Source organism: Oxyura jamaicensis, chromosome 2 (assembly GCF_011077185.1).
Source record: "Oxyura jamaicensis isolate SHBP4307 breed ruddy duck chromosome 2, BPBGC_Ojam_1.0, whole genome shotgun sequence".
In the NCBI taxonomy this organism is placed as follows: domain Eukaryota; kingdom Metazoa; phylum Chordata; class Aves; order Anseriformes; family Anatidae; genus Oxyura; species Oxyura jamaicensis.
Window position 1 is genome coordinate 23,580,067 of NC_048894.1, and position 19,157 is coordinate 23,599,223.

Sequence of the window (19,157 nt, forward strand, 5' to 3'; positions counted from 1 at the left end):
CTGATGACAGTCTACAATCCCTTCTCTTCATCATACAGAGTTATTTTCATCACTCTTCTCTTACTTTTCCTAATCTAGTTAGTGAATTCACCAATTTTTGGTCTTAGCATGTCTACAGAAGACCTACTAAAGTAATCAAAATGCTAAGGAACAATTTTTTCTTATGAAAATTCTTTCAAATAAGAAATTGAGTTCACTTTTTCAAGTCCCTTCTCATCAATAATATTCTCTAAAGAATCTATTTATGCAAAATTTCTTTGATAATACCTAAAAATTCACCTCTTCAACTGAAAATGGTTCTGAAGTCTGACTTTCATATTTCATTTCCCTTTGGGTTATCACTTCTAGTTGACAGTCAAGCACTGAAGGATTACCAAGTAAGGGAGAGTGCCACCAGGCACATGGATGAACTGACAGAAAACAAAATTATTGGTAACTGATAAATTCAGAAGGATGTTCCATGAAGTTTGTAGGATGCAATTGAAGAAGCACGATGATGAAAAACATTGATCCCATTTACTAGGTAAGCATTGTTACTGCAGTTCCTATTTCAGAATAGGTAAGGTCAAAGAAAGTCAATTTGTGACTTTCTTCATAAATCTGACATGCTTAAAAGCTACATAAAGGCTTGGATTTTAGGGAAAGCCTTTAAAATGGAAGACCCTATCCACATGCTTAAGAAAGCGGATTTTTTCAGGTGGTGACTAAATATGAATGAGATTTTTGAGAAAAGTTTTGTTGTATTCACCATTCTTCAGGGGTTCAGGAAGATGCAGTGAACACCAAGTGTAAAGCCACGGACACCAGCATAGCATTTCACCCAGTAAGTTTTATGAGGCAGGAGAATATATGGGTAACTCCATATTCTTCAGGTTTTTAACTGATAACTAAACTTAGGCAAAACAAAATGTTTCCTTCAAAACTCTTCCAATAGCGACAGTTTTCCGTAGCACAAGTTTTGAACACTTGTACTGCAGCTCAGTCTTACTATTGCAGTTGAGGTATCTCCATCTAGTGGCACTTTGTTGTAGTGAAGTCTATCTTTGACAATGGTGAAAACTCTTCCTTTAAAAAAATTAATTAAATACAACTGTAAAAGCACTACAACCTTTTTTTTCTTCTTCTTTTTTTTTTTTCTTTTTTTTTTTCTTTTTTTTTTTTTTTTTTTGAGCATCTGGACTTCGGATATGCTGGTATAGCTATTTCGTGCCACCCCTATGTCAGCTTTGCAGCATTGTAAGGAAGCATTAGCCATAAAGGCAGGGAAAGAAAATTGACCTCTATTTTTTTACCTATTTCAACTCTGCTTGAAAATAAAGCTATGTTGCTACAGTGTTTTCAGTTATTTTTTAAAATATTTCCATTGGTGGTAGTTCTTTAGACTGAGAAAAAAGAGCACATAAAGTCCAAATTTCAAAAACTGCTGCTGGAAGCTTTAAAATGCTTGTGGGAAGAGAATTGACGGGTTCTTCTTGTTAATGTTGATGACACAGTTCTCTGCCTAGTGATTTTTATCATGAGAGGAAAGAAACAGAGTGCTATAACTGTGAGTTGATGTACCTTTGTGATTTTCAAGGTATGATATAAAAGTATTTGAAGTCCACAGCAAGAACAGAAATAGCAGAAAACAAAGCCTTGTTTAGCATGGAACGCAGAATATGTATTGACTGTGTATAAATCAGTTTGGAGAGTTTTAAAAGGCCAGCCTCTGTGACTACACACCTGCACGCTCTTACGTAAACAGGACTTGCTGAAGATAAAGAATTGAGTCACCCTCCGCATCGCTGATTAGCAGCATCTGAAGAAAAGGAATAACAAAGTGATGTTCCCTGATCAGGAGTGACAGTGCTCATGGCCCTGATACTTCAGTTCAAGTACAGCACGGCCACTGTGTGATTAAATAGCCAACGCAAATCAAAGGAAAAAGATGATAGAGTCAGCGCTGCCTTGGCAAAACAGAGTGTCCCTTCAGGTGAACAAACACATTTTTTTTGAAGTGAAGTACTGAGAGAATAAACCATCCAAACATCCTAAAGCTTTAGGTTTTTAAATTATTGCAGCATAGTTTCAGTAATTCCTAGCATCTTGTATGTGTGCTTATGTACTTAGTGGTACAAAAGGTTCCAGAAAATGCACAGCGGCACATTTCAAAGGACACGTTACCTAACTTCCTGCTGGTAGGAGCTTGTTGGTATAGGTTTGCTCAGTGTGGTGATAAATCTAGAGTCAATGTCAGTGGATTTAATGCCTTCAATTCACAACACACATATGAGACCAGTTTTTCCTTATTTCTCTTTTCTGAGGTTGAGCTGTTAATTGATTACATGCAGTTGAATAAACATTAATTAGGAGCCCTGCTAGTGTCCCTGGACTAGTCTACACATTAGCCTGTTGGGTTTGATCTCCTGCTGCATGTTAGGGAAGCTCAGAAGATTGAATATATGGCTCTACTAAGTCAGCGAGCTACAAACTGAGCTCATTTCCATATTAAGAACCTTAAATCTGGACATAATGTTCTGCTCTTTTTACGATGCCTTTGCATGGTAACATGGAACAGAAAGGCCCTCCTGAATCATATTTCCCGACACTACAGAGAGCTCTGTTGTACAACCACCTCATAGATTTACCAAGCGTCGTATCAAAAACAGGTATATTTTTGTTCCCACTACTTCCATGGAAAAGCTGTTTCAGAATTTGATTGCCGTAATGACTAGAAACATTCTAATTTCCTGACTAAATTTATCAATGAATAGTTCATATCTGTTTGTTCTTGTATCAACATTGCCCTGCAAATCAAATGGTTTTCATCCTTCGTGTTTACTTTCCTGATGTTATTTATAGGGAGCACTCCTAACTCCTCTCTGGTTTTGTTTTATTGAAGTAAACAGGCTGAGCCAAATCTGTTCGTATGAAATGCTCTCAGTCTCTCTGGCGACCCACCTAATCTCTCTGCTTCAATTCAACCTCGGCTCAACTATAGAGCAATTAGAAACTTTCACAATACCCCAAATGACATTTCACCCAAGTCTTAAACAATGACACTGATACCTCCCTACTTTAAATGAAAATACAGCTCCTGAGGTATTTTCTGGACTTTTGATGATTCCTAAGCATATATCATCACCAGATTTCAACAGTATGTTATAATTAATCTTATCTGACTCCTAGAAAACCTATGAAATATCCTAAAACCAACCCTTAAAGACTGACATCTTCCTTTTCAACCTTACTTGGTTTCTATCTCACTTCACCATCTCTTTCCAAACCTCTGTATGCTCATTCATTCCTTGCCAGGTGACACTATATCAAGTGCTTTATGGAAGGTTTTTGTTTTTTTGTTTGTTTGTTTTCTGGAATTACATCTTTCTGGCAAATCTGAACTTCCCTAAAGTTCTGGATGTGACTGAGACCAGATACACAGGTCTGTGGTTGGGCAGATCATTTGTCTTCTTTTCAAAGATAAGCAATCACAACCCAGGTTCAGCTCACCTGACTCCAAAGATTTAACACACAGAGAGATGGGGATCTACAGGGAGACATTCATAATGTGACTTGTCTCTGCAGATGTCTCTCTCCACCAAGTTACAGAGGCAGTCTAAGCCAACAAGCCTCTATAGTAGGATCCCTCAGATAAATGCCTTGAGGAGGCCAGGCCCATGTCTGCTATTTTCTAGAGATCTTGTAACATTCCTAACATATCTGTTGAAAAACTTGCTACTAGATTTTATGTATCAACTATTTCGGAATTTCAGATGTTGTCTTCACAAAACCATAACAGGGAGTTTTGCATTTGTTGCTGCTGTAGTAATTTCTGTTCTGCCACTCACACTGTCCACCTTGCTTTTGTCCATACGGTGTAACTATTTTGACGCTCAGGCCAGGCATACTTTGAATTTGGGGAATTTAACTGAAGCTCACTAGGATACAGCCACATCTTTTCCCACTTTCTCGTTTATATCACTGAAAAGTTTTCTGCTCTTAAAATTCCATTACAGTACGAGGCAAGTACATCCAGTAAGTAGAAATTTGGAGTAATTTTAGTCGAAACAGTTGATTAGTAAAACCAACAGGAAATGGCAGAAAAGGCAGGTCAGAAACAATCAACTATGTAAAAAGCTTGTCAATGTATTTGTTCCATACATGTGGGTGGAAAGAAAGAAAATATAAAAGTGACAAAGGCCTTCTAAAGATATTAAAAAAATAAATAAAAATGAATATATTTTCAAGACAAAAAAAAGGCTTTTCATACTGTAGTATCTTGTAAAATTTTATTCATTTCAAGTATTATTTTATTCATTCACCAAGATCAACAAAAGCTAAAGGCATCACCTTTTTTTTATTTTTTTTATATTTTTTTTTTGTCATGGAGAAGCGTGGCTTAGCTGAAAAGTACATGATTAGGAGTTCAGATTTTTTATTCATTCTTTCCTATGTTCATTCAAAACCAAACTTCTTCCTAATTTAGCCCAATTAACTAAGGACTATATGGAACTATATACATTGGTAGTCTTTTTAAAATATAGTTAAGTATAGTTTAGTTTTTTGTACAAAATAAAGCAAAATTACAATGGACTTAAAGTCAAAACAGTAATACATAGAAGGATCAAGAGATGTAGCTACTATTTTACACATATTTTGTAAATCCTTTCCAAATTTTGTCCTAGGCTAGGAAGCAACTAAGACAAACTCTTAAAATGGCACTGGACAACACCCCCTTGCTGGGGCGCACCCTGAGTTCTGATTAAATGTTCTGTTGGGCTATTTAGCATGGATATGGCACTCTTTTGTAAATTACATTATTTGTTATTATGTAACAGGTAAAATAAGGTTGTTGAACTTAGTTTAAATATTAAATTATTGGAAATGGTACTGACTGTCCTCAGGTAGATTATGACTGCAGTTGAGAATGTATGGCCTAGGGGAAAGGCTGTAAGAAGGAATGAAAGTATTTACTTTTTCATGAAAATTTATTAAATTTTATTTAAAAAAAATACACACGGAAAAGATGCTCATGCTATCTCAAACCTACCTATTTCTGAAAAAAAAATAATAATACTTGTGAAAGCATGTAGTCAGGATCACGGTAATATATTTCCTGAAAACTAATCTCAGTGAAAAGCCAAGTCCTGATTTCTCGGAGTTTCTTGCAGGTTAGAACACGTTCAGGAGGCTTTAAAAGCCAAAACCAGCAGTAGGTTTTCTCTCTGACTGGCATACAGCTGCCAAGGAAAGCGCGGACACTGTGGATTTTGCCAAGAAAACGTGCAGCGCTGGCAGCCGGGACCTCGTTCCAGCCTCCAGAGGGGCCTCAGACGCCCCTGCCTCGGCCCGGAACGCGGGCGGGTGACGGGGCTGAAGCCAGGTACCGACCCCCGCCATGCCGTCCCCAAGCCCCGGCCGGCCATGGCCGCCGCCCCCCGCCGGCCCTGAGGGCCGCGCATGCGGGCCGGGCCCCGCCTCAGCGCTCATGGCGGCGGGCGGCAGGCGGCTGCGCTGGGCCGTGCGGGGCCGCTGAGCCGCTGCGCGGCCCGGCCGGAGCGCAGCATGGTGCGGGGTAGCGGGGCGGCGCTGCGGAGGGTCAGTGCGGGCAGATGTTAGGCAGGGAGCGGGCTGGTGGGGTGGACGGACGGACACGGGTGGGACAGACGGACACGGGTGGGACGCACACACACCGGCTGCCCTTCTCCGGTCCTACCCCGGTCCCCGGCCGCCGTCCCTGTGAGGCGCCCTCCGCGGCCTGGCCCCGTCCCTCAGACCGGTATCGTTGCCGGGGATTAAATATTAAACCGTTCCTTTACTATAAACTGTCCGGAAGGGCTGCCTGGCTGTTTTCTGCTCTGTATTTTATTGCCGAAGTTTTCAGTGAAAAGTTCTACCTCAGGCGTTTCAGCCACGCCGTACCTCATGAATAAAACGAAAGATAAACAAAGGGTAATGGTGATGTGAAATGTGTTTCCTTGTCAGTATGGCACCTTTATTGACGATTTGCGGCTCTACGTGAGAGGAGGAACTGGTGGCATGGGCTACCCTCGTCTAGGCGGGGAAGGAGGGAGAGGCGGCGATGTCTATTTCGTTGCCCAAGAAAGAACAACCTTAAAGAGCGTTAAGAACCGGTATCCCCAGAAGCGAATTGTAGCTGGAACAGGAGCCAACAGCAGGTCAGAATCTGTTTGGTGAAAGCTGTTATATTCATCTTTCCTGGAGAGCAAAATGCCAGCTTAGTTTACTCTGCCTGGTTTAATTTCTCCCAGTGTTAGAGCGCTGAAAGGTGAAAAAGGGAAAGATTGTGAAGTTCATGTGCCACCAGGGATTTCAATTCTCGATGATGATGGGAAGCAGATTGGTAAGAATTTTTGCTTTGTTTTAACATATCCTAATAGGTGCTGTCATATTTATTGAAAGTATCCATCAGACTTCTAAATGTACCGATGTTTAAGGTTGCATACCTCCTAAAATATTTTGTTTTCCTTTTCATAGACAAACAGAACTTGACAAAAATTACACTGCAAAAGTTGTTGGACAAGCAAAGACCCCTGCCAGCAAGTAGCAGTTGTTAGTTTGTATTACTATGTGCAACAGAAAGGAAATTGGTGTTGCAACAAGTCTTTTACTTTGGAAGCCATTGTGATTTTCCATAGGACTACTAATGACCTTAGATAAGTCCTGTGTCCTTAAGCTTAATTAAGTGTCCCCCTGAATTGTGATACGGCCTAAAAAAATACAGATTCTTGCTGAATTACCTAAAACAATTAAAAAAAAAAAAAGCATCTATTAATAATCACCACATCTCTTTTGGTACAGCATTCTTGAAATAGTGCTCTGTGAAAGTGTACAGAAAATTTGCTCTTCATTGAAGATAAATTCGGTTTAAGTGGGAGATTGCAACTGACCTCTTGCAGGGGTTTATGTGTTTTCACTAGTGAATTTATTTTCAGGAGAAGTTAATGCAGCAGGAGAGAGATTCTTAGCGGCTCGTGGAGGTCTCGGAGGCTCTTTGGCCACAAATTTCTTGCCTTGCAAAGGTCAGAAGCGAATTCTTCATCTTGGTTTGAAACTTATAGCTGATGTTGGCTTGGTTGGGTAAGTACTGTGCTTCTGTACTGTAGTTTGAGAACTGACCTTAGAAAATTGAGTACTAAATCTGAAAAGCGATTTCAAAGAAATTCTAGAGATGGAATGTGACTGTTACTTTAAGTTTGCCACTTAAATTACTTCCAGTTGGTAAAAATAAGAGCTTAAAACCATTTAAAATTAATTCTAGAATTTAGAAAATATGGATTGTGCTTTTGTGGGTGAAGGACTTCATGAATCACGGCCATTGGTTTAACATATGTGAATTTAGCAATTGCAGTGATTATCAAGACATCATTAGCTAATATTTGCAAAGTAAGTAGGAGGTGCAAAACAAAGCTGAGCACAGTGTCCATACTGCACCTTCCATGTTTTGGTACTGGCACAAGTGGATCCTTTCAGTAGTAGTCTTAAAGAATTTCAAAGGCTATGTAGTCTGCTCTCTCAGATAAACACCATGGAATGTGGGAAGGAACTTAGGAGCTAGAGCAATAGGATTTGCATTTCGTTTGCATTCCTGCTTTTCAATGTTGCTGCTTATTAACAACATAAATAAACGTATTGATTTGGAGAAAGCTTTTAACAAACAGTTGTGGAAATGCTGGTCTGCTTAGCTTCTTCTAATATTTTCCCCTGTGTTCCCTATAGTGTTCCCCATTCATAAAAAAACAAAAAGTGTGAAGTGAGAAAAGTAGTTCTAGGCTGAAATGATCTTAATTGATATATACACTTACGGAATGGAAACTTGATTTTTCTTTTTTTACTTATTATAAATAACTTAATTCTGTTATTAACAAAGCTATCACCTAGAGTTAAACAATTTTTCAAGGGGTCTTCAGTGACTACACGATACAGATTTTTTTTTCTTGTTTCAGAGTTTGTGAGAAGTAAAAGACTTCTATGGCACTGGTGCTTCTTTAATCCTACACTTTGGCTTGTATTTTAGTTGGCGGTTTCCCTTTAAAAAGCTTAAAAAGAATCATCAGTTAATTTGAGGAGCATGTTATTTTCTTGTTTTGAGTATGAATCAACCTCTGATAGTTTGTGATTGTACTTTGATCTCTTTGAGCTCATTATGTTCACTTCAGTAGATATGCAAGTAGTTTGCTATTAGCTCAGGTCAAAAAAAAATGTAGACTTGAGAAAGGGCTATCAAGTTTGGGTACAGGTTGTGATGGGTAGCATAGGCTGCAATTTAAACTTCAAAGAAGATATTGTGCCTCAGTGGAAACAAAACACTTGCTTGAGGACATGACCACGGTAACCTTCAGGTTGTCTTTAAGGTACCTTTTGACATCAGAAAGCATTAAAACTACCCTCAATAATTTCACTGTTATAACAAGATTCATTATGTCTTTCTTTTTGAAGAAAGCTCCTTAATGTAATAATATTCTTGTTTTTCATTAGTTCACATTCTTATTAGCTGTCCTTGTTAACAGGCTATGATCGTGCGTATTTGAGTGAAGAGTATATGGTTTTTTGTATGATACATTCTGAGTGACACATGCCTTTGTGACCAACAATCAATTGCCTGTGGACAGTTGTCTTTGATCCCTGTTACAATGAAACATTGTGATGAGTAACCCTGAATTTGAGTGGAACACAAGTCTTGTATGGTCTCCTGTATGGAACAGATGGCTATAAGACTATAGGCTATATCCTGACTACAGCATTAGCTTAAGTTTTGACAGGGATCAAGGCTATTCAGTTTTTTAGAGCTCATATTTATCTTTAAAATAAGCATGGCCATCTAGAGCAGGCCATTCAGAGGACCGCATCCAGGTGGCTTTTGATGTTCTCCAAGGATGGAGACCCCACAGCCTCTCTGGACAAATTGTACCAGTGCTTGGTCACTCTCACAGTAAAGAAGTGCTTCCTGGTGTTCAGCCTCCTGTGTTTCAGTTTGTGCCCATTGCCTCTTGTCCTGTCACTGGGCACCACTGAAAAGAGCCTGGCCCTGCCGTCTTTGCACCCTCCCTTCAGGTATTTATACACGTTGATAGGATACCCCACTGAGCCTTCTCTGAGCTAGAGAGTCATGATTTCAGGATTGCTTATACAAGTTTGTTGTCTTAAAAATATACACAAACACATCTCACCTGCCTGCAGCCCTTGGAAGCGTTGTTAAATTTATAAAAATATTTCATATTTGATTTAAAATAAAAGTAATGATCTGTTTTAAAAAGAAAAGTGTGTAAATGAGTCTGCATAAATGAGTGTATGGCATTGAGTGTGACTAAGGTAATGCAGTATATTTGGTAATAAAATATACAGGAATCACATACATGTTCATTCACTGTATAAATCATGACTTCCCTTCTAGGTTTCCAAATGCAGGAAAATCATCCTTGCTAAGCAAGATTTCTCACGCCAAACCTGAGATTGCAAATTATGCATGTAAGTTCACACTTTTATTTTAGTGCTGTAATATTTAATGAGAGCAAGAATTCTTTTCTCTGGCTTGATTTAAAGGTTTATAATAAAGAATAGGGGATAACCTTGTTGTGTACTAATTATGTTATGCAGATTATTAATTAGAAAAAATAGAGGGAATTTGCCATTTCCTTTTACAACATCACTTTTTTTTTCTCGTGTTCACCCTCATAGTGCTTGAAACTGCTCGTACAGGGTCTGTTTAGCATTTACTTTAGTATCAGCACTTTTTATTTCTTCTGGGACTTTCTGTGGTGTGCAGTGTCCTCACTCTGCTGAATATGCACTGTTGTGTCCCTTTGCATAAGCATCTCGTGTGCTTTGGAAATAGCTACCACCTGTTCTTGTAACAGAGTAAGATACTGGTTTTGAATCTGTCCACTAAAAATGCTATTTTTATTAGTTTTCTATCAGTAAATAAGGATTAGCCATCTGAGCATTCTTTAATTAAAAAGCAGCCTAATTTGGTCTGTGCTGCAGCTGCCTGTGTTTTGCCTAGGTTGTTTGCTCAGAGTTTTACCTGTGAAAAGGTGTTGTCCTCACCTGCTGTCTCTTCAAGTGCTGTGTGTTAAAAAAATACATGTTGAAATCTACAGTAAGGTCCAATAATCCCATCGGGGATTTCATGCATGACAAGAGGTCACCAGCCAGATAGCCATCACAGTGAGCTTATTGAGAAAACTTGGAAGCCAGTCAAAATTATTTAATTAAGCAGATAATAACTTGCAAAACAAGCTGCCAGAGAGAAGAATAATGCTTTCAAATAACTACAGTAGTTTCACAGATGGAGGCTGCAGATGTTTGCCCTCCTTCCCTTTCTTCTAGACTTTAGTCCCAGATTTACTGATGAAAACACCAAGGCTTTGCATCATCATCAATTCTGTACCTAGTGATAAAAGGCAACAAAACAAAACTGATCTTTGTGATCTCCATTATTGTGGCTGTTTCCATTATTTCTCTTTTAACATCAGTCTTGAGTAAGCTCTGTAATAGCTACCATTAAAATAGCACAACTACAGAACCTGTATTTTCCTTTTTTTCTGACAGTGAGCAAAGGGATGGGCTGCCTGTCCTAAAATAATCTTGAGGTTTCTGATAACTAGGGTAATAGAAATATTATAGGTAGAAATATAAAGAAATGATAACCATGCAATGCTGAAGGAGACATTCATCAGCCTTCTGAGTGGATCCAAAAGCAGATGACTGGGGAGAAGGATAAGAACGTAGCAAACACACTGGATACTTCCCTTATGTGGGCTTACATTTGAGATTGAGGGAGTTTCTGAGCCATCCATGATTTTTGTGTTTAGTAATCTTCTTTGCCATACCACCCTCTCATTTCCCCCTTCTCAAAGGAAGAGCGGAGGGAGAAAATGTGATGGGGAGGAGGCTTACAGGTTGAGATAAGGATAATTTAATTAAAGGGGGGAAAAAAAGAGGACAAAAAAAAAAGCAAAGTCAGTGCAGAGGCAAAGAGAGAACCAATTATTCTTTACTTCCCATCAACAAGTGTCTTTACTTCCCATCAACAAGTGATGTAGCGGTTGTTCAGGAGGACAGATGGTTTTATAATGAGAGCCTCCATTTCTCTTTCATCTTTCCCAGCTTTTACTGCTGATGTGACACCATATGGTGTGGAATATCCCTTTAGTTGGTTTAGGTTAGCTGCCCTGGTGATGTTGCCTCCTCACCTCTTGCCTTCCTGTAGCCTACTGGCATTAGGGGATTTTGGATACAGTCCTGATGCTGTGCCAGCACTGCTCAGCAACAGACACAACACTGGTGTGATACCAGGGCTGTTCTAACTACCAGAGCAGAGCACAGCACTGTATGGGACAGGGAAGTTAACTCCAACCTGGTACATGCCCATAAGTAATTGTTCTGAGTAGTCATGTATCTTGTAGCAAGGGGTTCCCTAGCTTTAACTGTGGTGTTTTGAAGGCTACCTCCATCTTTTGTGTGTGTGTATATGTGTTTTGAGTTTGATGCCTCATTTTCTAGTGAAGAGTACAAGAATCCCAAGTACTCATAACTCCTACTTCTCTTGCCACTCCTGATCCTGTACAGCCTTTTCATGTTTTTCTTCAGGTAGAAGAGTCCTAGCTTACTTTGCCTTTCCTCATTAGGAAGCTGTTCCATATTCTGGATAATCCTTTTGAGTCCAAAATTTCTGGCTCTTCTGCTCCCTTTTTGGGATGAGGGGATCAGTACTGCACACTGTGTCAAGATTCAGCACACCCTGTGGTTTATAGTGTAGTATAATTTTTTTCTCTCTTGTTTTTTCTTTATTCCTTTTCCAGTAATTCTTAACATTCCACTTGCATTATTTTTCTGCTACTGAACACTTGTTTTATGTAAATATGAAGTGAGAAAATTCTGCAACATTTAAATATTTTTGAATATTAACATTTTTTAAAATGTTAAAACCAGTTTTGTTTTCTTCCCCTCTTCTTTTTCTTCCCTCGTCATAGTTACAACAATACAGCCTGAACTAGGAAAGATCATGTATGCAGATTATAAACAGGTTGGTATGAAAGTTCATTCTGGTTGGTTTTCAGTGGTTATTTAATGGTTGTTTAACATTAACATCGTTCCAAAAAGAAATGGAAGATTAACTTGTAGGGTTTTTTGTATGTGTATATATAATGCATACATGTATAGTACAATTACATGAATTTAATGGAATCTGTGGAGAAAACAGTATTTTATCCAGTAGTAAAAGAATATCTTATATAATCTGACAATAATAAAGCTGTCTTCTGTAAAGTTGAGCTGATTTCCTGTCACTTTAATGAATGGCTCCTCATTTTCACATCTCTTTTCTGTTTCTAATCCCGCTTTATAATCTTGATTAAAGTAATTGTTTCAGAGACTAGCATGTTATTCTTATCTAGAGGAGGCACATGTTGTGCAAGTTGGCTATACCAAGAGCTCTGGAATTAATTCTCAGAATGAATTTTAAATAGGGGCAAATTTGTCTAGCAGCTACAGATCCATAGTAGTGAATGAAAATAGTTGCTATAACTTACTGTTCTGGCTTGGCTGCTCTGAGTTCTTTTTTTTTCTTTAAATAAAAAATAAATAAAAATGAAGTTAGAATGATTGAACAGCCAGAATAGTGCAGTACCTGTGGGGTGAGGTACCTGGTTCTAGTTCTTTTTGTAGTACGCTGGAGCTCCAGTCTTCTGGAGCTACAAACCACCTTATGTCTTGTGAATCCAGTTCCACCCAGCCTTCTCAGTTCATATTGTCAAATAATTCTGGGGTGCCTGGAATCCTTTATACAGTATCCCCCGGGGGAAAAAACAATGCTAAATGAGAGTCCTACTAGTATTGTGGCACAGAATTGGACCCCTGGTTCGCGTAAGGCTAAAGCAAACATTTTGATTCTTCAAGCTTGAAACTTTGATGTGATATTAAGTGTATGACACAGGCAGTGCTGGGCTCGTCGCTTCAAAGATAAAAGGCAAATGCATAAAAGGGTTTCATATGAGTTAACCAGAAAAGCATACCCCTCAGATATGAAAAGACAGAAAACACTTTTCCCCTTCAGAAGGAATAATCTTAGAGGATTCAGTAGCTGATAGTCAAAATCTTTATTTATCTACCTTTAACAAAATCATGTGTAAAAAGGAAGTAAATTTAATTTTCCAGGCTCTTAAAAATATGCAGGATTTCATGTAATCTGTACAAGTTAAGACAAACTGATTGGTCTGTGGAATATATGAAGTGTAGCTTTCTCAGAAATTTTGGTTTTTCCCTTTGAACTGGACAGTTCACTGCAGAGATGCATACCTCTAAGGGAAACTTTCTGTATATTCATTTTAGTTGCTAATTAAAAGTAACCTATCCTCAAAAACTGTGCTGCAAATAACAGGATTGTTCTTAGTCTTTGAAAAACTACCTGCCAAGAGTCAGGAATTCTTATTCTTACTGCTGTGTTAGATTCCAGGAGGAGAATTGCTTGCACTCCTGGCTTGCTTTTCTGCAGCCCGTTTGATGTCATTTTACTTCTTGGGTGACTCTGCATGTCATAGTTTTTACACAACAGTACTGGGTGCTATATAAGAACTGTCTGGACAACATACCCCTCTTCTAAAATCAAGGGAGCTGCTGATTGTGATCACCGTGAGCATCTGTGAGTAAGAGGGAATAACTCAGCTCTCAGTATTGCAACTGCTGAAAACAAGATGTGAGCTGTTATGAGCAATAATTGAGGTGACTGTCCTGTCATTCACGAGATGGTGGTTCATTGTATCTTCTTTTTTTTTTTCCCTGCAGAACACTGAAGTTTTTCAAGAAATACATAGCAGTGCAGTTATTTTAGTACATTATAAAGAAAAAAATAAATGCTAGTTATGTGTTGCCATCTGAGTCATTATCTTCTACTAGCAAAAAGACCTTGTTATACAATGAAACAGAAGTGGAAGATCTGAGAACTAGGCTGGGGTTTGGGTCCTAGCACAAGATCATGGAAGTTGGCAGATGCTTTCACATATTTTACCAGAATATCTGAACCAAATGCTGTCTGAGAGAATCTGAAGTTCTTTGAGCTCTGTAAAAATATTCTTTGAAAGACAAGTCAGGAAGAGTGGTGATGCCAGTACAGCACCAGAATGCATCACACCAGAAAGCGGATCTTTCTGTTCCAGCTCTGTAGTTATCATCTCCTGAGTGTACAGTTCACCCAGCTCTCTCTCATGTCCCTGTAGATCAAAAATTATGAAGCAAGGACTGAAATATTTAGGAAAATCATTAAAATGTGACAGAGAAAGGGGTGTGAAACTCACTCATAGCAGAAAGCCCCCTGCAACAGTATGTTGTGTGCTGGAAGTCTTAGCATGCTGGCTTGCTGGCTTTGGGCCCTGCATAATTCAATCCAGTTGCTGTCTAAGTGAGTATCAGATTTGAAGCCCCTGCTTTTGTGCTTTGCTTCACTCTGTCTTAGCTTTCTGTGAGTTACTGAGTAGATGTGGGATTTTTAGTATTACACTCTTTTTCAGTCTTTCTTCTCTCTTTACAACTACACAAACCATTTCCAATCAGCAGAGAAAGTGACAGGATTCCTGTCCAGTTTGACAGCTCTAGCTGGGTTCTGGTTGGCAGCTGATACACTAATCAAAATCTCATTGCAGCTGAAGAGCAGAAGATGGGTTGGACCCGATGATCTTTCGAGGTCCCTTCCAACCCCTACAGTTCTGTGATTCTGTGAAATTCTTGGAGCTTCTCATGCTCATGGGGGCAATGTTTAGTGGGATGGAATTTGGAATAATGGTATTCTGTAGCCACAAGGAACAAACTTCATTTTCTTTTCCACTGACGGCTTGAATTCTCTACAAACGTGATAGCCTCGTTTCTCACATTCTAGAGTCTGTTTTGTTCTCAGGTAATAGGTAAATTTTTGCAAGATCTTATCCTCTATTTTCTAGTTTTCAGACAGCTACAAATAAATAGATGGGGGAACATGAGGAACACAATGCCTTTGTAATAGTAGCATTTTGTTTAAATCTGTTCTAAATGTATTCAAACAGCCCATGCATGCTGCCAGAGAATTGATTCTCCATGTTGCTCCAAGGAGTACATAGCTGTTGTAACAGGGGCCTCTCAAAATAGATTCTCCTCACATTCCCATTTCTGGATACTTTCCTTTATATAAAATTATAATAGACATTTTAATAGTTTTAAATTACCATTTTTGCTTATTGGAAATCTTTTGTTTGAATCTTGTTTTCCTAGATACTGGTAGCTGATCTGCCTGGACTGATTGAAGGTGCACATGCAAATAAAGGGATGGGGCACAAATTTCTCAAACACATAGAAAGAACCAAACATCTTCTCTTAGTTGTAAGTTGAATACAATTTATAGCTTATTGAAATCAAAGACAGTGCAGTAAATGAAATGCATCTTAATTGCAGTGTACTTGGAATTTAGGAAATTATTTGTAATTTGCATGTTTTGTAATAAATATAGCTGTAATGCTGTTTTTAGAATGGAAAGTTCAAACAAATGTCTGATGATAAATCCTTAAACTGAATTTATGACTAAAAGTTGCCAATTAATTTAGAGCAGGGAAGTGTTCCAAGCATAATTAATGGGTAACTTGAAAAGCTCTTTTTTATTGTAACTTTTTTTCAGGTGGATATTTCTGGGTTTCAACTGTCTACCAAGACTCCATTCAGAACAGCCTTTGAAACCATATTGCTTCTAACAAAGGTAACTTCTCATCTTCCTAATTGTCAGTTGTAGTTGTGTGTTGAGACAAGAAAGAGGCTCAGTTTTGACCAAGAAGTTCCAATTCTTAATGTGTTTTCTGGATTTACAGTACAGGGGCCAATTAACAAGTTTAACATTATTTGAAATTATAAAATCTTTGTTTTGATCATCCAGATGAAACTGCTTTACTTTGAGCATAACAGCTCCTTCGTTTATCTGTGCAGCAGCTGGGATATTTCTCATGGCCAAGTGAAGGTGAAAAGATGCAACTTTTTCAGTTTTCCAGCTTTGTAGCCTTTTAGGAAGTAGAAACAGGACATTTTAACCGTACATGGGTACAGTTAAATCCCTGTCTCAATGCCCTTGCTACGTAGTCTAATGGAGATGAAACAGGCCCCACTTTTGCAGAAATTCAGTGTTTACATCTCTTAAAATTTCTTCTGATTAAAATAATACAATTTACCTAATTTCAAGTTTAGCAGCTTTTCTCTGTAGCTCTGCAACTTCAGATGATGAATCTTCTGAGTTTCAACTTGTTGCTGAGTTTATTTTTAGCTGAGTCATGCTTGTGATTTTTCTGTTGTAAACCATTGTCCACTAAAATGCTTAAGAATTAGAAAACTCTGAAGAATTTCCTTAAGCTTTGTAGATGTGAACTGTTTTTCTTCTGTCAGACTGCTTTGATACATCAACCTTGAGCTCCTGAATAAATCTCAGAGCTCTAGGCGCAGAGACTCTTTAGACAAACAAATATGAGAGTAGATGTAAAACTGAAGAAGCACTTTTTAAACTACAAATACTTACTAAGGTATATTTACTCGTCTTCTAAGGAACTGGAGCAGTACAAAGAGGAACTTCTGACAAAGCCTGCACTTCTGGTCATTAATAAAATGGATTTGCCTTGTGCAAAAGATAACTTGAATGAGCTTATGAAACAACTACAGAATCCTCAAGGTAAATTAAATTTCAGCAATTAACTTTGACAAAAGTAATAAAGATGTAATGTGGGTAACTTTGCATTGGCAAGCTGTTAGAATCTAAATTGAACTCCAGTTTTTAAATGTATTATTTGTGTGCAAATAGAGTGCTCTGGCATCACTTTTGGAGAGGTATTTTAATAAAACAGAAGAATCCTGGGATACTTTGCCCAGCTATTATCTGGGAGGGTAAACTTCCAGTTTAGGTATCTTGAATAACAATAGCATGCTTTGAAGGTGCCCTTATAAACACCAAGGTATATACAATTTATGGCTTAAAGACTTTGGCCAATGCACATGAAGATGCTGGGCAATCCTATGTAGGTTTGCTTCAATTTTGCTGTTAAATTGGGGTGAATTTCTTCATATTTCCTGGAGTGTATAAGAACCAGCAATCCTTAAAAAGGTTCATTTTGCACATTCTACAGTGTGGAATTTCTTTATATTCATCTTAAAGTAAGGATATAGACTCCGCTTGTGAGAGCTTAAGCATGGTATGGTACAAGTGCTATGTTAGTGCGTATCTTCTAAGACTTCAGCTATTCTTTAAAGATGAGTTAAAAAACAATACTTCTGTAACAATTCTAGTTATGCTTTTCTATTGTAATTGATGAAAGTCTATTTTTAAAAATAAATGGGCTTAAGTGGGCTTTTATGAGCTTTGCAGTGATGTGCTGTATGGGCTTTTACTGACTCTTTAAATATGTTTCAGACGCCTTGCGCTTACTACAGGAAGAGGTGATTCCTGAGAATACACTCAAATTCAGAGATATAATCCCTATATCTACATATACTGGAGAAGGAATCGAGGAACTAAAAGCATGTGTAAGAAAATCACTAGATGAGGAAGCAGAGCAGGAGAACGAAGAATATCGGAAAAAGAAACTATTGCTTTTACAAACTGCAGGAGAACAAACGCGCAGAGGCTAGCATTCTTGGCTAGACCCAATGCATTTTAATATATTTTTGTATGTACATGAGCCCATTGCTATGCAGACCCTTTTATTTTGTTCCTCCTACCATCACTGCCCAGTTCTCTGCTCTCCTCCGTTACCTTAATTCCTTTTGGCGCTTGGGTAAAGCAGAATGCAGGAAGAGAACAGTTTTTCAGAATTGTGTTGGCTACTGACTCAACAAAGTAGAGAACAAAGTACGTGCATCTCAAAGCATTGCTTAACAGCTGATGAACCCTGAAATATTGTTAGCTAAAGGAGGTGGAAAGAAGAACTTAAAGCCATCGGAGTTAGAAAAGGAGTAACTTGAAGCACTTGAGTCTTTTGCTGTGGATGTCAGAAGTACCCAGGGGATGGGGTACTGCTGGAGAAATTTTGCAGGGTCCAGTGCTTCACAGGTGAACGAGTTGTGCTACTTGGATGGATATCAGATGGTGGGGTTTTGTTGATGTTATTTGTAAAGTTCTAAAGGAAAACAGAAATAAACGGTCATAAGGAAGTGACTTGTAGAAGCATGAAAAAGCAAGGCTGATGTCTTTTTGGTTGGTTGGTTTGTGTTTTTTATTTATTTATTTATTTCTGCACATGTGCTAGTGCCTACTGTAATCCTCTTCACTGTGTAAATCCTGATTCCTGATTCCCAAACGTAGTTCGACAGTTGTGCCTTCTGTGGAGACACTGATGTTCAGCTCTGAGGATGGACATGACTGCTTTTCGACAGAGCTGTATGGTTTGGTGAACATTTGATGTTCCAGTTTTTGTATTACAAACAGCACGTTTATGTTTCACTTAAAAAATCAAAATTCGGGTGTTGAAAAGGTTGTTTTCCACTTTAAAGCTATTCTGATTGCAAAGCAAATTAAGGCAATTAATCAAAGGTTTCCCACCTGGATCCCATGGTGTATGCCCACCAATCAAACTGTCTCTGTACATTTTCTTAAAAGCAGTCTCTGGGAAGAAAGCTATCATTACGCATAACCCAATTATTTTATCATTAGTGTTAGTTTCGGATTATTTCCCCCTTTTAGGATTATTTACAGCGTTCCCCTGAACCGGGCACGGTGGCGGGGCCTGAGGTGAGGCGAGGGCGCGGCGCGGGGGGCTCTGGGAATTGTAGTCCGCGCGGGGCGGCGGGAGCCGGCAGTGCGGCGGCGCTGGACTACAACCCCACAATGCCGCGGGGCGCCGCCGCCCGACGGGCCGAGGGGAAGGGAGCGATGGTGATGATGGCGGCGGCGGTGGTGGCGGCGCCCCGTGTGTGGGGCCCCGCGCCCTGATGGCGAGGTGAGCTGCGGCCGGAGCAGCCCGTACCGCTGCTGCACGGCCCGGCCGGCTGGGGGAGGCTGCGGGAGCGGGTGTTGAGTTACGCCGGGAAGGTTCAGGTTGGAAATGAGGAGACATTTCTGCTCAGGAAAAGCAGTCAGGCGTTGGGACAGGTTGCCCAGGGAGGTGGTGGAGTCACCGTCCCTGGGGGTGTTCAAGGAGAGGCTGGACGTGGTGCTTAGGGAC

At 39.2% G+C, this 19,157-nt stretch overlaps 1 protein-coding gene across 1 annotated transcript; it reads left to right on the forward strand.

The window, feature by feature from the left end:
* The first annotated feature begins 5,428 nt into the window (after window positions 1-5,428).
* Window positions 5,429-18,174, forward strand: GTPBP10 (GTP binding protein 10). The gene is made up of 10 exons (XM_035318915.1): window positions 5,429-5,577; window positions 5,965-6,158; window positions 6,252-6,343; window positions 6,936-7,080; window positions 9,395-9,468; window positions 11,976-12,028; window positions 15,241-15,348; window positions 15,641-15,718; window positions 16,549-16,672; window positions 17,408-18,174. Exons 1-10 carry the CDS (start codon window positions 5,440-5,442, stop codon window positions 17,623-17,625), a joined length of 1,224 nt encoding a protein of 407 aa, XP_035174806.1. The 5' UTR covers window positions 5,429-5,439; the 3' UTR covers window positions 17,626-18,174.
* The last annotated feature ends 983 nt before the right edge of the window (window positions 18,175-19,157 follow it).